Source organism: Hermetia illucens, chromosome 4 (assembly GCF_905115235.1).
Source record: "Hermetia illucens chromosome 4, iHerIll2.2.curated.20191125, whole genome shotgun sequence".
Classification (NCBI taxonomy): domain Eukaryota; kingdom Metazoa; phylum Arthropoda; class Insecta; order Diptera; family Stratiomyidae; genus Hermetia; species Hermetia illucens.
The window spans coordinates 81792473-81815000 of record NC_051852.1 but is presented as its reverse complement, the minus strand read 5'-3'; the positions used below and the strand labels follow the sequence as shown (position 1 = coordinate 81815000).

The 22528-nt window shown below is 39.9% G+C and overlaps 1 protein-coding gene across 2 annotated transcripts in view; it reads left to right on the top strand.

Annotated features, from left to right (window-relative positions):
• The window catches only part of LOC119655540 (spondin-1), a 186856-nt gene that overhangs the window by 124234 nt on the left and 40094 nt on the right, over nt 1-22528 (top strand). For both annotated transcript variants that reach the window (XM_038061456.1, XM_038061455.1), the window contains 2 exons: nt 5595-5983; nt 6190-6411. In XM_038061456.1, the coding sequence (XP_037917384.1) occupies nt 5595-5983; nt 6190-6411 (611 nt within the window). The remainder of the gene's footprint in view (nt 1-5594; nt 5984-6189; nt 6412-22528) is intronic.

Here is a 22528-nt window from a genome sequence, read left to right as displayed (position 1 = left end):
GAGAAAGATAGGCCAACAATCCTGTCCGCCAGACCAAACCCAAGTGGGTGAAGAGATGGATGATGCTCTGAAACTCGAACTTATAGGGGAGCACTTTGAATCGGTGCATCGGCCCAGAACGGGCTTAGAGCCAACGCAACTTTCGGAAATTGTAGAACGAGATGTCCACAATTTCAAATATAGCCTGAAAATCACCACAGTACTCCAGTTTACCTTTGCGTTGCAGGCTTATCTCATACCGAGTCATAATTTGCTTGATTACTTTGTCTCATGTGGGGAGTTAACTTCCATATTTAGAAGGGTAAACAATAAGAGATTATCCGGTATGGATGACATTTCCAACGTCAACCTCAGGCATTTACCAGATATTTCGTAATTATTGCATCTTATTCAATAATTTATTGAACAAATTATGGAAAAAAGCCCAAGTGTTCCGGATCTTAAAGAGAGGGAAGAATTTATCCAGTCCTAAGAGCTTCCGCCCAATCAGTTTGCTGGCTAACATCAGCAAGGTGTTTGAGGTTTTGGTATTGAAAGCCTTGAACGGGCATATCAAGAAGAAGGAATTATTGTCGAATGCGCAATTCGGATTTCGATCTGCACATCCGACAATACATGCAATAACGAAGGTAACGTCTGATATTTGCTGGTGGATTAACAATGGTGAGTGCTTAGGCGCTTGCCTTATAGACATGGAGAAGGCCTTTGATATCGTCTGGTTGGATGGACTGATTTTCAGGCACCTGAAGAATGAGTTTCCCAGCCGCCTCGTAGCGATGATGTGTAGTATGCTGTAAGGCAAGTACTTTGTCATTACGGACGGAAATCTCACTACTAGTAGAGAATTTCATGTCCTACAACAAGGGACAGTGACTGCGCTTACACTTTTCGCAGTATTTGTCGGCGAATTACTCAACTCTTTCGAGTTTAATAAATCTACTAAAAGGTCATTGGTTGCCCTTGCTGACGATCTGATAGCCTATACCGCACACAAGTTGAACTTCAGAATTAAGTTCTTGACGAACAGTTAGCGGATGAAAATCAATGCGCAAAAGGGTGAAACGATTCTGTTTCGAAATTCCTTGGCGTACGCCAGTAAGAACTTGAAAAGGAATTGGAGAGATTTCCACATTGTCGCGAACGAGGATACCGCATTCCTCATAAAAAGTGCATTAGATACCTGGGTGTGCGTCTTGACGAGCGTCTCCAATTTAGCGAACACGCTAAAGTCGCGCTAGAAAGCGCTCGCAAGGCATTCATGTCTCTTCGAAGACTCTTTTATGCTCCAGATCTTTGCCGAAAGGTTAAGATTATTTGCTATCTTACTTTGGTTATACCGGTGTTCACTTACGGGTGTCCTATCTGATTTAATTTATGTGCTAGCCAAATGAAGAAAATTAGGATCTTTGAAAGGAAATGTCGGCGTGTTTGCGCGTGGCTTAACAGGACTGCTTCGTCAAACTATGAGCATTATGTAACTAATGAGGTGATGTATGCAGCTGCTACTGTGCCGAGAGTCGACACAGTCATCGTCAGATTGATTCGGAATCATATAGTGCGATCTGTTCCGCAGCTGTTCTACCTAAATGATGGGTATTTCGAGAAAACTCTCACAACAGGCTTCATTCCTCTCGAATCGTTCTCCAGAGCGAGAGCAATTGATATTAAGCGGGATGAAAATTAAATCCTGGTACTGGTTGCTGTGGGATGCCGGTTAGCCGTGGCCGTGCTCAGTTCTGCCATTTGTTTCTTGGTGGGGCTATGTAAATAATATAAATCTTATACGGGTGTTACTTTCATCTCCGGTCGTTATGAATTATATATTTTCTTATGTTGTATATCAAAAAAGGAAAAAAAAATTAAAATATAAAAATATTTTAAATGAATATATCATTCATTTTATTGGCTTTAAGATAAATAAATTGTATATATTTTTGTACTAGCCTTAAGAATAAATTTAAATTTCAGAACTAGCTTTTTTAAGATGTAAAGTGCAGAATTTGGTTAGGGAATTTCTTCTAATTTTTTTGTTTGTCAACAAGACAAAACTAACTTTGTCGGGTTTTTGGCCATTTCTTGATAACTTGCATATTATTTTTCAATGTAATGTATTTTGTTATATTAATTATAGTTTGTTGCTTATTAGTAAAAAACTTTGAGTGCCCAAAGTAGCCATAATGTTTATTCCATTTTTTCTTGTTAGATTATAAGATTATTTTTTCATTCATTTTTCTCGATCTATATTATTTCTGTTCAACATTTGTTTTAAAAAAAAATGATTTTGAAAAAAAATGAAGGGAATTTCTACGTGATGGAACCGAAAAACGCTGTTCTTACTTTGGTTTGCTGGCCGTGATGCAATAGGCGAATGCCCCAAGGCTTATATAGGCTTTGGTGCTCCTAGTAACCCCTCATGGAGAATATGGTTACGTTCAAAAGAATAAGGACACCTTCGGGCCTCAAACGTGGAGCTGAGTTCTAATGCGGATGCTGTACTCCTTAGTTCAGTACAGATTGGGTAGGTGTAGCAATCGTTGTCTTAAGAAGACATGTTACACGTTAAACTTCCCTGGACGTAATTATGGTTACTGGCGAAATTGTCGCTACTAACAAAAATCAGATCTACCGTTGAAACAGACCCTCGTTTCTGGAAGGTACTTAGGTTACCTTCGTTTGCCAGAACTATATCTACCTGCGCAAAAGCCTCTAATAGACTTCGATCCTTTGGGTTATTCTCTCCACTTCCTCATTTCAGCGCGCACGAATTAAAATCCCCGGTAATCACCTTGGGTTCTCGTCCCCTTCCGTCGTGAACAAAGTTGACCAACATGCCTTCCAATTCAGACAATGTGAAAACGAGTGGCGCTTAGGGGCCGTACGCGTGCACGCAGCGCATTTTTATTCACATAAACCCACTGGCCGACTGACTTATGGTGCATTGTATAGCAACTGCAAGCCCATATCGTGACGGTTCCTGTATGGTTCGCTTACGGTGACAACCTCCATCTTACACCCGTGTGTGGCCTGCTCAAATAAATGATCGAGGTTTATTTGAATAAACCTAAATTCGGGCAGATGGCAGACGATTCGACTCGAACTTTTCCTGTCGCCAATAGCTTTTGCGCTGCTCCCGTTGGTAGTCGCAGTGCAAATTTCACTTCTGGATGTTACTTCGTCGCAATCCTTGTACTCTATATAAATCTAATGTTTTTGGACCCGTACTGGGACATCCTCCCCAAGCGAGTTCTTAAATTGGTTATGAAAGCCGTCAGTTTTGCCCCTGCCGGATTTTTTCAAATCAAACGCAAGATCGTCTTTATGGGTCTTTCAAATATTGCTGACATTTCCGCCTAGATCTTTTATGTTTTTTAGTATCTCCACGCCCATACGGCGAATTGCAATCTTCGCTTTTCCTTCACCTTTTTGTGAATGACCTTGGTCCATACGCCATTTTCGCTTCCCTTAGGTTTCGCTTCGGTTTAAGGCGCTAGCAATTGGAACACAGGCTTCCCCACTACCGTATTTTTAGTTCCGTTCTTTGGGACTACTAGTGTACCTTTTTCCTATCTTTCCGTCTCAGTCTTCCAATTGGTGGGAAATCGATGGCATTACGATTATTTATCACCTGGGTTACCGGTAACATTGATTAGATGCCCGATTTCAGCTTTTGCTTGTGTGGCCTTTCTTCTCTCTGCGACCTTTTATAGAGGGCTCTAATGGTTCTCACCAAGTTTTTGATAGCTTGGTACACGATGTGCTTGTCCTTGATAAATTCGGACAATTCAATTATTTTTGCTCCAAGCTGTGTGAAGGGTAGCTCCTCCGAGTCAGGGCTCTATTCTCTGCATACTTTCCTGGCTTTCATTTTCCGCCGTCTTTGGCATTGATAGTGACCGGAAAATTTACATCGGTTAATTCCTTGACCTTGAAGTACGAAAAAAACGTGGATTGAGAATGCGTTCCATAAAATGAACACAACACCATTATACCTGTCCAGCTTGGGGTATTCAAACTTATTTATGGGGCTGATATTCCGGTCCTTTAGTTTCTTTAATTTGGCGATATAAAATTTTTAGCAAATAAATTCGTTTTACGTATTTGTGGAGAAGATCACCGTCATCTACAATAGTCGTGGAGAAACAAGGTGACAAAGGTCTTGAAAGATATTCCTACGCGCAATATTGGGACGATCTTGAAATCCACAATACGCGTACAAAATTGATTTTATTTTTCAATAACTTAAGTATAATTTATTCAGTGTAGCGGGTTGAATATCCTGGTAATTTTCTTACCCCCGGCCGGACGTTAGGATTTGGTATCAATTTCTACCCACATAAGTCTGCAAAGTTCTTTCTTCATCCTATTGAATTAATGTCATTTGCCTTGTACCAAGATAGATCAAAGAAGTGCCAAAAACGCCGGCGAATAATTAAACACCCATTCTGTTCGCTAAAGTCCTTTATAAAAATATCTTTCCATTAAAACTTTTTCGCTTGATAAAGAAGCAGAAAAAGAAGTTTATTTTAACCGTGACCCAAAATCAAATTCGAATGGCTTCTTTCTAAATCCTTTTTTCATAGCAGCTCATCCTTAAAGCTTTTTTCTTAAAGTCGGAAATTCCAAGATTCAAGTCCATTTCTCTCTCCATAATTTTACAAGCCTAGTTGTTTGCCATCTCCGTTGTCCTGTTTGCATTAATAGATTCCTTCTGTTGTCGTCGTAGTCGCCGTAGATCCTAACGTTCTTTCTAGACCCTTTCACGGTCTTCTTTGTTCATTCGTATTTTCTTATAGGTATATACTGGCTTTCTATTGAGGACGCGTTTTCTATTCAATGGCTTTTAGAATTTTTTGTTCCCTATTTCTTGCTAGTCCATTTCTGGGATCTAAATCTTTTCGATTTTCTTTTTCAGCACAAAGATAGAAATTTTTTATTTCGCGGTTGTGGGAGACACCTCATTTTTGGGCAAGATTTGTATGTGATGTGGGTTCTCAAAGGTTTGAATTTGGATTCTGATTGAAGATTTTGTCGATTTGACTTTGAGGAATAGATACATTTTTGCAATGAACGTAATAGTTTAGTTTGTTATAGAATGCAGAAAGAATTCTTTTTCCAGAGAGGACGGAAGAAGAATTATTGGAACTAGATATTACGTATTCAATTTTCATGCGCTACAGGATCATCATTCTAACGTGGAGTTTACCTATCGTCGGTACATTCACCTTAAATTTAATTCTATAAAATCCCAATAATTGATCACTTGCAATTCATATGAAAATCCATTGTATGCATATTTTATCAAACTAGCGTTTTATTTTAACCTAGGTCAACACAAACCTGTAATTGCATAAGCTTTTTATAGAGTAAAAAGAAGTTTCAATTTTCGAAGAAAAAGAGTGTAGTCGGTCTAGCTGCCGGCAGCTATGCTGAAATAAGTGTCCTTTTTTTTGAGCCACTGCACGTTACTGCAAGTCATGTCAATATTTTCAAATGATTTTCTTCATTTCCATTTAGATACTACTAAATAACAATATTCTTTTAATCGCCAATAAGATCTTTGGAAAAGTAATGAATCTTTTTTAAAACAATTTCAGGGAGATCACACGATTCATCCTTTGCACTATTCCATATTGGTCAACGTGCGTCGGAAGGTGTGAAGCTTTTTGCTGAGACAGGAGCGACGGACGCTCTCGAGACGCAATCAAGGCTCATGTCTCAATCGCAAACATTGTCATCAACACCAGCATCGTTATCACCGTCATTAACATCATCATCATCTCCAGACTCATCATCAACGGTGACATCTGGAGCAACATCACCTGCTGATACTAGCATTTTCGATAGCTTCAGCATCCCGGCAATCCCCCTGGGAGGTGGACGAAACGAGGCGAAATTCTTTGTGGACGGTAATCACAGCCTAGTCTCGCTAATGACACGAATTGTTCCATCACCTGACTGGTTTATTGGAGTCGACTCCTTTCAGGTGGGTACATTTGCACGGCATTCCCGTCCCGACTTTTATTCGTTTTTCTATAGCATTTAAATGAGTCCCGATTGGGATTTCTGAATTGGCAGGCTGTACCCATCCTGGACTCTTTGAAAAGGAGCCTTTTCTCTAATTTGCTTGCTATTGTCTGCTACTTCGTATTCTCAAGTGAATTTTCTCTTATTTCTCTATTATTTGCACAGCTTTGTGTCGGTGGCACTTGGATCGATACAGTCACAGTCGAGATGGACCCACTTGATGCCGGCACCGATAATGGCTTTACGTTCACCGCCCCCAACTGGCCGACGGATCCACAAGGGGTGATTTACCGTATCACATCAAGGTATCCCGCCCATCCGGCCGGAAGTTTCTTCTACCCCAAAAGTAAACGGTTGCCGCCGATTGCTACATTTCAATTCATAAAGGTTTGTACGAATGCAATAATCTTTTGTATTGTAGAAGAATGCCATTCCTCCCCTATTGTTGTCCTAGAAATGTGAAGTGGTACAGGTGAAAAGCGACAATGAAATATTGCAATATGCAAGGGAATGAGGGCGGAACAGTTCCTTTTCAGTAGTAAAATTTGAGTATGTCTAGTCGAGTTGTGCAATTAGTTACAGGCGACCGTAGATACATCTGTAAACCAAGTCAAGAATGATGATTTAATAACAAGTGGAATTTTTACACGAAGGTTTTTGAAACAGAAAGTGCATCATTCTTATTTTCCAAATCAGAAAAGGCTTGATGGATTTCGCGTTTTCAAGTAAATTTAACTACCCTGCTTAACAGGCAAAAGTGAAAAGCTACTGAGAAAGTGAATGTGGGGATAACTTGATATAAAACTGTTTATTTAGCTTTCTTAGGGTTTTGGTTCACGGTTTGTTCATCCGTTGGTTTCGACTTTGTCTCTCCGTTCTAGCCAAATGCGTCACCTCATAGGCATGTAGTTTGACGATCCCCGTTAAATCATAGTTTGTGTGCTCAAAGCAGTTAACTAACGCTGCTGGTTTGGCGATAGAAAATATAATTTAACTTCAGAGACCGTTTCAACCTTTCGAACTAGAAAAAAAGTATTGAAACGTCAAAAAGCAAAGACTCGAAATGTAGCAAACCCCATTCTTAGAAATTATGCACGATATTCAAACTAACGAGAGACAAAGAAATTTGCAAGTTTGGTCCAAGTAATCAACAAAGTTACGGCAAGTTGATAATGTTTTTCCAGTGGGAAAATAACTTATTTTAAATCAATGTATTATCCAACAACCGAATCATATTTTGTTTTACCCTTTATCCAGTTCAGTAGGGGGTCAACTCGTGCAGTTTGGGCGCATGACTCTTCGCGCTCATAGTTATGCAGTTGTGGAACGCCGTTTCGACAAGGTTGCGCTGACGAGGAAAACAGTTTTATGGCGCAGATCGCTATTAATTGAAAGCATTGATCCGGCAACATTCAGTTCGGGGGAGTCACTACTACTGAGAGTGATAGTTCCTTCTCCATTAGGGTCAGATGTTTCAAACGCAGACCGTATTGCATGAGACGATCATTTCAATTTGGTCAAGTTGCTCCAGACCAGCTTTATTAGGAGACACAAGGAAAATATCATCTGCATAAAATAATGTAATATATAAAAAAGAGGAGTGGAGTGATGAAGCTTCCTTGATGAGCACCTACAGAAGCACGAAACGGTTTTGATATATCCGCCACACTTCGAATTTCGCCATTTTCGTCATGATAAATATATTTTGAAGAATTGAGCAAAGGGATCTAATCTAATATCTTGAGAATTTGCAACAATATGATATATCATTATTGAAGTACAGGGCAACTTACACTTCCATCTTCAAAAATAGTGTTTTTGGGTGTCAAACTAGAGGGCGTTCTGCTCATCTTAAAGAAAACAAGTCGGAATACCGGAAGCTCGTGCTTCGGGTATAAAGGTTTTGTGTTCATCTTATCTAAGAAATTTCAACGCACATTTTTCTATCCGTCTACAGCTACAAAACTACGAGACATACGTACATATTACAGCCGTAGATGTTACGCTTACCCTAAACAAACAAACTGCCTATTTTCGAATACTGTACACATATTTTTTTTTTTTTTTTTTTTTTTTTTTTTTGTGCCTCCGTGTGGAAAATCTTAGAAAGACACGTCCGCCACAGCTCCGCCGCCCGAACGGCGGAACAACAGCGGGCGCGTGTGGGATTCACACCCACTAAAAACCACCCCCGGTCTCTCCAGCCCCAGCCCCGCGGGACCACCATTGAGGTATTACTTCGCGGGGTAGGTTTGCTCTTAGGCACTCATCCTTCTCCTATTTGCAGCTTTCCTCCTTCTTTGTTCTTTCAGCAACTCCTCCTGCATTTGGATGATTGCGGAGCTAACCGCAAGCCACTTCTCCTCGGACTCCAGCATCTCAGTAACCAAGCTCTCCGGGGTCCCGCTCCTGCCCAGCACCTGGTTTAAGCTCCTTCTCTCCATCGCAAATCGTGGGCAGTGAAACATCACATGCTCTGGATCCTCCGGTATGCCATCGCATCTGGGACAGTTCGGAGAATCATCCAACCCAAAGCGGTGCAGATACTGCCTGTAGCAACCACCGTGTCCCGTGAGGAACTGGGTAATGTGGTAGTTGGTATCCCCATGTTATACTGTACACATATAGGCACGTATATAAATTGATCGTACCCATATTTCCGATTTACTTCTTATATCTATCTGAATTAAGCTCTACCCGCAAAGTTCATTAGCACGCATATACTATATACTTACATACACACAGGTCTCGTTGGAATAATTGATATTCATATACAAATGATTAAAGAACTAAAACAAAATAATTCTTTTCCCCCCAATTCATACGAACTTACTTCGTGTGGTATTGACGAATTGATATGTGATGATGACGTCATCAGGTTTAAGAGTGCACGAAATTCACAAAAAATTGTAAAGTTTTACCCCCTATAACTTTGTTAATAATAGTTAGATTTTCTTCAAACTTGACCAAATTGTGCATTATATTCGTCGTTATACCCATGCCAAATTCTGTACTTCTGGGACGAACATAAGAGGGGTGCCGGGAAAATTTCTAAAATGTGGAAATATACTATTATTAACTTTATTTGTGAAGATATCGAAACCGGATATATTTTGAGGCCTAGATTTCGTAGAGATGCACTATTGAGATTTTTTTCAGATTTTTCGGTTGGATAGGTTCTGAGAACGAGACCTGTTACACTTTTTTGGGGTCATATTTTGAGCCCTCACTCCCCTATGTTTCACCCAATATCAAATATTGAACCAGTTTCGAAAAGTACTAATTGAGACCTTTCATTTGATACCCTACATGGCTACATTCTGTGAAAAAAAAATTTGCACCCTCCATTCACATGTATGGGGAGCCCCCCTTAAACTTAACACAAAATGGCGTCAGTTGCTGCATGTAAAGGGAACGGCAGATCACATACTCCTACCAATTTTCGTGACAATCGGTCAAGTCGTTTCCGAATAAATCGGCTGTGACAGACAGACAGACAGACAGACAGACAGACGGACAGACAGACAGACAGACAGATGTACAGGTTTAAATTGGACACCTCGCCTAATTGTCCAAACTGCGATGGGGTCCCGGAGGACCCAGCGCACGTATTCTTCCAATGTCCTAGGTTCGTGGAAGAAAGGAGGAACCTAGAGGAAACTCTAGGTGAAGTGCTATCACCGGAAAATTTTGTCCGGAGAATGGTAGCTTGCCAGGAAGACTGGGATGCGATCAATTTCATGATCGCAGTGATCCAGGAGAAACTGCGAAAAGCAGAAGAAGTGAGGAAGGCGCGGTTACGGACCCCGCGGGAAGACGGAAGGAGACCTAGCTAAAGTAAGCTAACTCCGCCCCGTGATGTAATACCTAAAGGTGGTTCCACGGGGTAGGGGGGGAGTCGGGGGTGGTTTTAGTGGGTAAAAATCCCACACGCTGGTGTGTCCAGACCAGTGTCTTTTGAAGATTTCCACCTCCTCAAAAAAAAAAAAAAAAAAAAAAAAAAAAGACAGACAGACAGACGGACAGACAGACATCGAATCGATTCTAATAAGGTTTTGTTTCACACAAAACCTTAAAAAGAAAGATACATTTTTGGTGTCTTGTTTTTCTGGTCTTCTTTAGCCAGCTGAATCGCAATTATCTTAGTTTGTGAAAATTTCAAAGAATTTCGTTGGATAGTTTTCGAGCTATGCCGGCACCCAATATGCAGTTTCGAGGGAAACGCGTTCAAAAATTTAAATGTGATCATTAACAGAAACAGTTAGTTTCTTACGAAAAGGCATGCGAAGCCTACTATGGCTCCTTGGCTTCAATTGTTGTTCTTTTAGCCAAGTCATTGGGACCGGTAAATTCGCGCTTCATTACTGTGGTCGACATTACCCTAATGTATGACACTTCGCCTGTTTACCACTGTAATTTCCGAATGACTCGGAATATCGATGAATCACTTCACACTTCACACACTTATTTTACACTAATGTAGATACAATTGATGTTGTCGTAATACATACCAGATGAGTTTCTGTGGTATTGTTTAATACCTTCTCTATGTCCTGGAATGTGGAGAAAGCTACACTTCCCACGGTCTTCCCTCATGAGTAACTGCAAAGCGTGCATTGCGTCAGTATTTCTTGACGAATCCGACGGTAATTTGTACGATGTGATAAATGGGTTGCAAGGATGCGGATAAAAATCTTGATATTACTGGCTAACAAATGAATCGGACGTTAATTTGGCAATCCGGCGGACTGCTATTCCTTTTCCATATTGGAATCGAATGGTGTTCTATCCTCCTTAATAACACGATTCAGAAATTGATTGAAGCAGAATATTGGGTCCCAGCACTTCACTTTACAGCTGCAATGCCGTTAGATCCTACTGCTCTCCCCGATTTTATTCTTTCTATTGCCTTTTCAACCTAAGTAGCGCTAATAGGTGAAATTGCTGCAGATATTGACAGTGCTTGCGGAGGTGGTGGATGATTCTCGGCCGTTGTGTGTCATCCTTATCATTAGCATGGTTAAAGTGCTCTCTATTCTGTGCGTTGATGTCTACTTTTGGCAAATCAGTAGACATCTCTTTACTAACCCGAGTCTCCAGTTTATTATAAACCGGCGGGCTGGTAACAACGGTCTATCTTTTGGTTACCGTTGACAATCTTAGAAATTTGCCAGTTGGCATTAGTTTTATAAATGAGAAACTTATGGGCAGATTGCAGAAATTTTTAAAATATTGAAAATAGCAATTTTGCAGAGGCTGCGATGCACCCTCCTACATTATAACGGCCTCACACTTTTTGTATGGCGCCCTTCGGACACCATTGCGAAGTAGTATTTTCAGGTTCTTTCCTACTCGTGGCTTACATTTTGAGATGAGCCATTATTATCATTGCATTACTAGCTTCAGTATTTTTTATTGCATACTGGTTGACAATAATATAACTCGTCAGTTTCTGTTCTTTACGCAATGCACGAAAGGAAAGCATTGCCTAAATATTCATCATCAACAACGGCACAACAACCGGAACTCCGGACACCCCGGTTTTGCGCCAGGGTCCACCAATTCGATATCCCCAACAACTGTGCAGCTAAGTGAGCCTCTTCCTCTTTTTCTACCATATTGATTGCCCTTATAGACTTTTCGGGCTGGATATTCCTCATCAACACGGATTAGGTGACCTGCCCAAAGGAACCTGTTGAGCTGGATTTCATCCACTTATCAACTTCTTCCGAGGATTCTTCTCTTGGACGCGGCCAAGAGTTTGTAGTTCTTTTGCTAAGAACCCAAGTCTCCGAGGAATACATAAGGACGGGCAGGATCATAGTCTTGTAAGTAAGAGCTTTGACCCTTTGGTGAGACGTTTCGAGCGTAACAGTTTTTGTAAACTAAAATAGGCTCTGTTGGCAGCCAACAACCGTGCGCGGATTTCATCGCCATAGCTGTTATCGGTTGTGATTTTCAACCCTAGATAGGAGAAATTATCAACGGTCTCAAAGTTGTAGTATCCTATCTTTATTGTTTTCGTTTGATTAGTGATATTCGATGGTGGTCGTTCTTTGTTTTTTGGTGTTGAAGTTGTCACCATGTACTTCATCTTGTCTTTATTAATGTGCAACCCAAGATCTCGCGCCGTCTGCTCGATCTGGATAAAGGTACACTATATATCTCGGATTGTTTTTCCCGTAATATCAATATCTTCAGCATAGGTCAATAGTTTGGTTGACTTGAAGAAGATGGTGCCTCGCATCACATCTGCATCGCGAATCACTTTCTCCACGGGCAGTTTAAAGAGGACGCATGAGAGGACATCCCTTAGACCGTTGTTGATATTGAATGGTCTCGACAGTAATCACGCCGCTTTTATCTGGCCTCGCACATTGGTCACGGTCAGCCAAGTCAGCGTTATCAATTTCGTTGGAATATGAAATTCTCCCATGGCCGTGTACAGTTTTACCCTGGCTATGCTGTCAAAGGCGGCTTTAAAGTCGATGAAAAGATGGTGCAACTGATGGCCATTTTCCAGCAGTTTGTCAACCGCTTGCCGAAGAGAGAAAATCTGAATTGTTGCTAATTTGCCTGGAGTAAAGCCTCTTTGGTATGGGCCAATGATGTTGTGGGCGTGTGGGACTATCTGGCCTAGCAAAATAGAGGAAAATATCTTATAGATGGTATTCAGCAACGGTCACCTCCTTATTTAACCAAATCGACTGCATTTTCATCGGCTGCTGGCGACTTATGATTTTTAAGTGCATGAATTGCATGGAGTGTTTCTTCTGTACTTGGTGGTGGCAGTATTTATCTGTCGTTTGCAGTTAGCGGGACCTTCACCCCGCCAATATGTTGGTTGTTGAGCAGTTCATCGAAGTACTCAACCCATCGCTCCAATATGCCTATTCTATTGAAAAGAAGATTTCCCTCTTTGTCTCGGCAGGATGAGCATCGTGGTGTTGAAGCTTCATACTGCTGACTTGTTGGTAAAACATCAGCGCCTGATGCGGTTGCTCCCTGTATTTTTCAATTTCACAGACCTGTTGGTTCTCCCAAGCTACCCTTTTCCGTCTATGAAATCGCTTTTCCGCTCGGCGGAGTTCATGATAAGTCTCCGCATGTGCCACGTCCTTTGAGGGTGCAATATTACTCGGTATGCAGCATTCTTCCGTTCCGTTGTAGCCGTTCCGACTTCTTTTGCGGCTGGGACCAAGTGTGTTTATGCCCGTATATATAATAACGTTCCTCAGGTGATTGTGGAGATCATTTGTTGCTGCTTCATCTCCAGGATCTCTATTACTGCGGTTATTGCGACATGTTTTTCCGTAACCCTTATAGGTGTTACGGAGGGCTGTGCTGTGTCAATGAGCTAGTGATCTAAGTCTATATTGACCCTCTATGTTCTGGCATTCCGCCGCCGTGATGGCTGAGAGGTGGCGGCGTTCAATTACCATGTGGTCAATTTGGTTGAAAGTGGTCCCGTCTGGAGAGGCCCGTATATGTTTGTGGATCGCTTTTCGCGCAAACCAGGAACTTCCAACAACCATTTCGTATGGTACTGCTAACTGAATAATCCGCAGTCCATGATAATGTTTATCCTTATATTAGCTATGGGAGTCAACGTATCGCCGGAATACTGGTTCCGGCTCTGCTTCGCCACTAAGTATGATTTTGATATCATACCTGGGACAGGCTTGGAGGGTTTGTTCTGCTGCCTGGTAGGAGGTATTCTTCTTCGATTTTGCAGGTTTCTCCGTAGAGGCGTGAATGTTCATGAGGCTTATATTTCTAAATTTACTTCGGAAGCGTTGAGTGCCGTTTGCTTCTGTTTTAAAAACCGATAACGGCAGGTTTAATTTTTTGGCTGACTAAGAAACCCACTCCGAGCACATGATTTACTGGATGGTCACTATAATATATGGTGTTAATGGCTCTTCTGCAGGGAACCGGTCCCTGTCCATCGCATCTTCTGCAATGCTGTTACATCAACCCTATATTGGGATAGGGTATCGGCTAACTGCTTGGCAGCTTATTATGCAGGAAGCGTTCGTTTCTAGGCGCAGCTTTTCGTTAAGAAAGTGTTCCCAGCGGTCACCACGTGAAGATGAAGAAAGGGCTTGGTAGTAAAGCGGTTGGTCATGGTTCAGAAGGCATTTCCCAAGTTCTATGCTTCATTCTGTGTACCAAACCACGTTTCGCCCTGGGAACCTATTAACTGCTAAGAGTTATTCAACTGAGAAATTTGACGCTAACGTAGTTACAATATGTTGCACATATAGAAGGTTCTCAAAAAGAAAATAGTTTTTAATATCTCAATTAGAGAAAGTAGACAGAAAATAGAGAAAATATCGATGACCGTTAAAGTTCCGCACTCAGCAGACACAAATGAATGCTTTGGGCATATCTTATACTGTTATTAGTCAATATATGGCCATTTGGAAGCTCCGTTTTTTTAAGAGTTTGTGTTCAACAAAACTTTATTGAAATCCGTCCACTATCTGTCTGTCGCACGTACTTTTCTAAGAAACGACTGCACCTATTGGCACGAAATTTGTTATGAACGTGGGAACTGTGAACCCCAATAAATACGTGCAGTGAATTACATTATCCAATGTTGAACTTAACGAAGGGGTTTCTCTACACGTAAGTGAATGTAGTCATGTGTGAAATCAAATGAAAAGCATCAATTGCTGACTAGCGGCCACAGTATTGAGCCAACGGATGGTATTAGCAGTAGCTTCTCCTCGGGACATTTTGGCGTGTTATAAGCTTGCGCACAGATGAAACACTTGAACCATTGTTTCTTCTCACCTTCATGGTTTGCTAAGAACGGGGTTTCCTCTTGGTATTTACCTCGTCTTGTTTGTGGATGCCACAGCATTCATCTCAGCGGGGTGGCTTTATCAACAATCGATTTTCGAGAAATTGGTCAATAGCTATATCACATTTTATCTTTAATCTTATATCACATTTTATCTTTAAACGCGTTTTCCCGAAAGTTGACTTTCTTAAACATTGGGGCATCACTCCTACCAGAGACAGTCATGGAATTCAATCATTTTTCAAAAATGTTGACATGATCCATTTTTTTAGCCTCTGAAGTGTTAAAAAAATGCAAACTACAACAACAAAATAATAAAAATCCCGCACGGGAAAAAGTGAAAAAATTGAACACTTGTTAATCAGAAACATATTTTGTTTTATTTCCGATAGATAAAATGATCGTTAAGGTGCCACATGACATTTCGACAAGGGCTCTGGCAAGAACGTTTCCAGGACGTAGGAAAAACGATAGTTATTTTTCAATAATATTTTTGAAGAAGTCAAGTACAAAGTAAATACAAAAATCGTTAGGTTATTTTCAGTGGTCATTAGGTTGTCTTCAATGGTTGTTTTGCAGTTTAAATAGGCCTAAAATTTATGCTTGACGGTAGAAGACCACCTTAAGCGGCATCAGTAGTGTGTCTTCTTGAACAATTGTGATTTTTAAAATTTTTTTTTTAAAGAAAACTACTGCGCTGGGTTGTTTTGTTAGATTAAGGATATATCTATGGAGGCATAATAAATTCAAAATAGAAATTCTGGACCGAAAAATTGACATTATGAGATATCCTCAATGCAGTGATAGCGACTTGAAATAAAAAACCCAAGAATTAATCTAGAAACCATGATCGAAAAAAACTATGATGGAGTTTCTATAAAAAAAAGCTTCGAACTTTGTTTCATGGAAAACGCGTTTAAGATTCAAGTGGCCGATTTCATGGTTATAAATGAAGACATGTTAGACCTACTGCTAATCTGTTATTCTAGAACCTTGCAATGTACACTCCTTTTCTTCGAAAGATACTTGTAGGGTTGCTGAAGCCTTTTATGAGCTGATCGACTCACTTTCGAAGCAGCCTGTTGGCGATGATCTGACACTCGTAGTCTCATTTTATCTGTGTCAGCAGCATAATCACTGGCCTGCAGGTTTAACTATTATTCTCACAGCATTAAAAATGTTTAAAATAGACTAATAAGCTGCAGTGAATATCGAAATATCCACGTGATTAATGATTCTATAGTTTTAAGACCACTGTGGCGGCGTTTCTAAGAAAATTGCTGAAGCAGGCCATTGTAACTTTCGTTGTTATTTTGGGAATTATTACCCTGCCATCTGTCGAATAACTCATGCCGAGGCTTCTCCGAATATTAGTTTCAGAACTTTTTGAAATTTTGGATCAGATGGAATCTGTTCGAGCAATAAGCACACCAGCTTTCTATGTCACGCCTTCCCCACACTATTTTTATCGATCTAACTCAAGTGATAAACTTACTTATGGGCTATGTTGCAATCATCACGCTGCAAGTACCATTGTTCGCAACCCTCAGGATCATCGCCTTGTTTTCCTAACGATTCGGGTTACTTTATTGTGTCGCTGATGTATATCGGAATATATGTACATACTATATATAAATATAAATATTCTATGTATGGTATCCTCCCGGCAGTAAATTTACACGAAATTGGAAAGTTTGCCCTATTATAACTTTGTTAATAATTGTATAATTCTCTTCTCCTTTTATCCACATGCCTTGTACAAATAGAATAGATTTAAGATAACTTTGTAGGTTTATATACATTTATAGTCCCCTTTCCTGTATGGGGAGCCCTCCATAAATTTAACGTAAGATCATCCCACTCACGGCATTTATAGGCATTCAGATCACAGGCTTTGATCAAATTTCATGACAATACAAGATGCCGTAACCGTTTTAGAGTAAATTAGGTGTGACAGACAGACATTGAATCGAGGTTTATTTCACACGAAGCTAAGAACTACGATCAATTTTACTTTCCTTTTTGTAATTTATAATATATACCGCATATTTCTCTCACTCAGTGAGGAGGAAGATAACTGGTCCGCGAAATATCGGTATATGGGAAATATAAAATTCGTATTTGACATATCAGGAAAATTAAGTTTTTTCTTTTTAGGTTTTCTTACTAGGTCGCTGTTTTGTTAAGTTTTTAATTGCTAATTCCGCTTCCTTTATATGCTCCATAAATTTGGTGGTTATGAACCTTTTTAAGGTTTTGTGTGAAACAAAACCTTATTAGAATCGAGACGGTGTCTGTCTGTCCGTCTGTCCGTCTGTCTGTCTGTCTGTCTGTCTGTCTGTCTGTCTGTCTGTCTGTCACACCCGATTTATTCGGAAACGGCTGGACCGATTGTCACGAAAATTGGTGAGAGTATGTAATCTGGTGATCCCTTTACATGCAGTGGCGCCATCTTGTGTTAAGTTTAAGGGGGGCTCCCCGTACATGTGAATGGAGGGTGCAAATTTTTTTTTCACAGAATGTAGCCATGTAGGGTATCAAATGAAAGGTCTCAATTAGTACTTTTCGAATCTGGTTCAATATTTGATATTAGATGAAACATAGGGGAGTGAGGGTTCAAAATATGATCCACAAAAAGTGTAACAGGTCTCGTTCTCAGAACCTATCCAACCGAAAAATCTGAAAAAAATCACAGTGGTGCATCTCTACGAAATCTAGGCCTCAAAATATATCCGGTTCCGATATCTGCACAAATAAAGTTAATAATAGTATATTTCCACATTTTAGAAATTTACCCGGCACCCCCCCCTTATGTTCATCCCAGAAGTACAAAATTTGGCATGTGTGTAATGAAGAATATAATGCACAGTTTGCTCAAGTTTGACTAAAATCCAACTATTATTAACAAAGTTATAGGGGGTGAAACTTTACAATTTTTTGTGAATTTCGTGCACTCTCCAACCCGTATGACGTCATCATCACATATCAATTCGTCAATACCACAACCAAATGAATTCTTATGAATTGGGTCGCAGACAATTATTTTGTTTTAGCTTTTTAGTTATTTGTCAACCAGACATGTGTGTATGTAGGTATATAATATATGCTAATGAACTTTGCGGGTAGTGCCTAATTCAGTTAGATATAAGACGTAAATCGGAAATATGGATACGATCAATTTATATACGTGCATAGATGTGTACAGTATTCGGAAATAGATAGTTTGTTTAGGGTGAGCGTAATATCTATGGCTGTAATATGTAGGTATGTCTCGTAGTTTGGAAAAATATGAAGGATTATGTTGGATTTGTAACTATCATATATACGGACAGAAAAATGTGCGTCTCTTACATAAGATGAACACAAAACCTTTATACCCGAAGCGCGAGCTTCCGGTATTCCGACTTGTTTGATTTGTCGATGTGCATTTTGAACAAGTGGTTCTACTAATACCATTCATCTTGGTTAGAGTTTTCGATCGTGTTCATTGTTGGATCCTGTGAGCTACATATCGAATCTGTAAAATATATACTATATACTGGGATTCCCTTACAAATTCTATTTTGCGGATTGAACTGGCATATATGGAGATCACTTTAAGAGTATTTTGTAATTACTATTAATTACAAAAGATTAGTAGGTATATAAGTTAAACAAGTCGGAATACCGGAAGCTCGCGCTTCGGGTATATATATTTTGTGTCCATCTTATGTAAAAAATTTCAACGCACATTTTTCTATCCGTATATAGCTACAAATCAAACATATTCCTTCATATTTTTCCAAACTACGAGACAGAGTATTACAGCCATAGATATTACGCGCACCCTAAACAAACAAACTGCCTATTTCCGAATACTGTACACATATATGCACGTATATCAATTGATCGTACCCATATTTCCGATTTCTTATATCTATCTGAATTAGGCACTATCCGCAAAGTTCATTAGCACGCATATACTATATACCAACATACGCACACGTCTGGTTGTAGTAATTGATATTCATATCCAAATGACTAAGAAACCAAAACAAAATAATTCTTTGAGACCCCATTCATAAGAACTCATTTCGTTGTGGTATTGACGAATTGACATGTGACGTCATGCAGGTTATAGAGTGCACGAAATTCACAAAAAATGGTAAAGTTTCATCTCCTATAACTTTGTTAATAATAGTTGGATTTTCCTCAAACTTAACCAAATTGTTCATTATATTCTTCGTTATACGCATGCCAAATTTTGTACTTCTAGGATGAACATAAGGGGGGTGCCGGGTAAATTTCTAAAATGTGGAAATATACCATTATTAACCTTATTTGTACAGATATCGGAACCGGATATATTTTAAGCCCTAGATTTTATAGAGATGCACCACCGTGTTTTTTTTTCAGATTTTTCGATTGAATAGGTTCTGAGAACGAGACCTATTACACTTTTTGAGGGTCATATTTTGAGCCCTCACTCCCCTATGTTACACCCAATATCAAATATGGAACCAGTTTCAAAAAGTACTAATTCAGACCTTTCATTTGATACCCCACATGGATACATTCTGTGAAAAAAAAATTTACACCTTCCATTCACATGTATGGGGAGCCCCCCTTAAATTGAACACAAAATGGCGCCACTTACTGCATGTAAAGGGAACACCAGATTACACACTCTCACCAATTTTTATGACAATCGGTCTAGCCGTTTCCGAATAAATCGGGTGTGACAGACAGGCAGACAGACAGACAGACAGACGGACAGACAGACACCGTCTCGATTCTGATAAGGTTTTGTTTCACACAAAACCTTAAAAAGAAGTTATCTGACTGTGCGCCCTTTCCAAAGCTCTGCGATGCTGCCGGAGAGCATGGTGTTGATGAAACTTTAGTTAAGTGGATCCACGTTATGCTAATGCAGGGATTGCTGTGTGCTGAAGTCGGTGTTGATCGCTTCCTAACAAAAATGAAAAGCCACTTCTGTGGAGTATGTTGATCGACTCACTACTATGCGAACAGCAAAATCTGCCATTTCTAAAACGTTAGATATTGTCTTCTATTTGCAGTTAAGTCTAAAATTGATAGACCAGTAGCTTACTCCAAACTACAATTTTATTTTATTATGTATATATATATTTCGGGAGCACCCTCCCTTCATCAGTACAAAGCTAATTAGCTAAGTAGCTTTGTACTGATGAAGATAGGGAAATATATATATACATAATAAAATAAAATTGTAGTTTGGAGTAAGCTACTGGTCTATCAATTTTAAAATCTGCCAACACGCATAAGCTTATGGGGATGACGTGGCTATGCTAGATGTTGTTGGAGATCTCGGAATGGTGTGTAGAAATACACAACGTGTCGTTGATTTGATTGACATGCCTAAGACATGGACTTTCAATTAATCCAAATAAAACCACAACGGTATTACTTGCAAAAAGGAGGAAACTCAATCGTCTCTGCCATCCAGAGATGAGGGGTACAAGCCTTCAACTTTCCGAAGGAGGGAAATATCTGGGTGTTATTCTAGAAGAAGCTTCCTTGGAACAAAAATGCAGGGGCAAAGATGAAACGAGCTCTCAGGGCTTATGGGCTGTGTAGGCGGACCCTTTCCATGACATGGGGACTTAGGCCTCAGGTAGTAGTAGGGGGATGTTCACTTATGCATCCGCAGTGTAATGGATTAAGATGAAACAAAAGCTCATAAACTAATTCGATTAGATCTACGGCGAAACAATGGACGTCGGGGGCACAAAGCATTGGAAGAATTATTGGGAGAACTGAATCCACTTTTCGCATTGCCTTCTGATTTTCAGATCCTCATACATCTGTTGTAGAAGATATGAGGTTATCTTGAAACGAAGAGAAAACTGGGACAAACTTGAAGGATGCATAATAATAATAATCGTTGGCGCAACAATCCATGTTGGATCAGGGCCTTGAAGTGTGTTAGAGCACTTCATTTAAGACCGTAACGGTACACTAGGAGGCAATGTGGTCAGCATTGATGCATGTCAGGATATAATGACGTCTTCTACGTCGATGGCTCAAAAATAGAACAGAATTCTTTAGCCGGAGTCTACCTCTCGAACAAAAATGGGAAGTGAGCTTTTGCCTTGGGACAATATACACTAGTGTTTCAAGCTGAAGTATATATGATCCTGAGGGTACTAACCTGGACGTTTGACGAGCGGTTGAAAGGCAGGCGTATCGCAATCTGTAACAATAGTCGAGCTACATTGATGGAGTTGAGCAATCTTTGATTCAAAACTCGTTCAGGAATGTAAAAATCGCTTGAACTCTGTTTGCAGATTTAATACGGTCGAACTAGTCTGGGTACCTGGCCAATGTGGTGCAGAGAGAAGTTAAATCTTGGATGCTTTAGCAAAAAAGGGTTCAATTCCCCCATACCCGGACCGGAACCAGTAATTTGGGTGTCAGTAGCCCCATTGGCTAACGCTGCTATCAAAAACTGGAAACAAGCTTCCCATAATGGCAGGTGGCCCAGCCTTAATGCTGCTAAGCACACCAAATTTTCCTGTCAGAACCAAACCAACATACGGCAAAGTTTATCCTGTCGAAAAGCAAGAAGACTTGTAGAAGTATGGTTGGCATTCTGATTGGCAATGTTCCACTAGCTGGGCGAATGTTCAGAACAGGAATTCTCCAGAATGATACGTATCCATCCTGTAATGAGGAAGCGGAATCCACTGGACATTTTCTGTATGTGTGCCCTCCTTCTCTATGGACGCGCCAGGCATCAGATCTTTGGTGCTGATGTGCTACAACTGGAGCAGGTAGCATCACATCCACTAACATTTTGAACACTCACTCCTCTACGTTTTATCCAATATCAGAAATAAGAACACTTTCAAGAAGTACTAATCAAACCCTTTGATTTGATAACCCACATGATCATATTCTGTGAAAAAAAATGTTACAAAGCAATTCACAACCAAAAGTTCTCACCAAATTTCGTGACAATATGTTCAGCCATTTCGGAATAAGTCGGGTGTGACGGGTTTACATAAAGGCATTGAATCGATTTTAATAGGGACCCGATTGACACAAAATCTTAAGAAATATTAGCGTCTAGTAAAATTTGTCTTATTGTCTCAATTAGTGGCTTTTCTCAAGTTCTTGATTGCAACTTCGGCTTCCTTCATGTCCTCGCTAAATGTGATTGTTACAGTACTTTCTTTTTTGCCCCATATGCACTTTGTCACATTGCGAGCAGGCAATCGTATAAATGAAGCAGTGCCTGGATTATTTGCTTACAGCTACGGTCCTTGTTTTCCCTGCAAAATAATTAGTGAGAGTCCTTGTGTCAATCCCTGGCCAGATGGTTTTCTTCGCGCATTTTTCTTGGAAAACATTCCACCTATAGATCATAACGTGCATAATAAGCCCCCCAAAGGTAAGTAGAAATCTTATCGCCATAAACAGATTTATTGGTTGGTCAAATTTGTCCCTTTTGCATAAATTTACTATATACCGAGAGATGATGTGCAGAAATATAAATTGTTATACCGAATATTCTTACATAACGAATGCATCAAACCAAATGACAAACCAACTTTTATGAAATGTGATACTGACAATATTATAGATATTTAGCTTTATGTCTTGCTAATTTAGTCGCAACAATAGCGAACAATATCTCAATTATTTTCCTTCAATTCAAATTAAGTTTCTCATCTA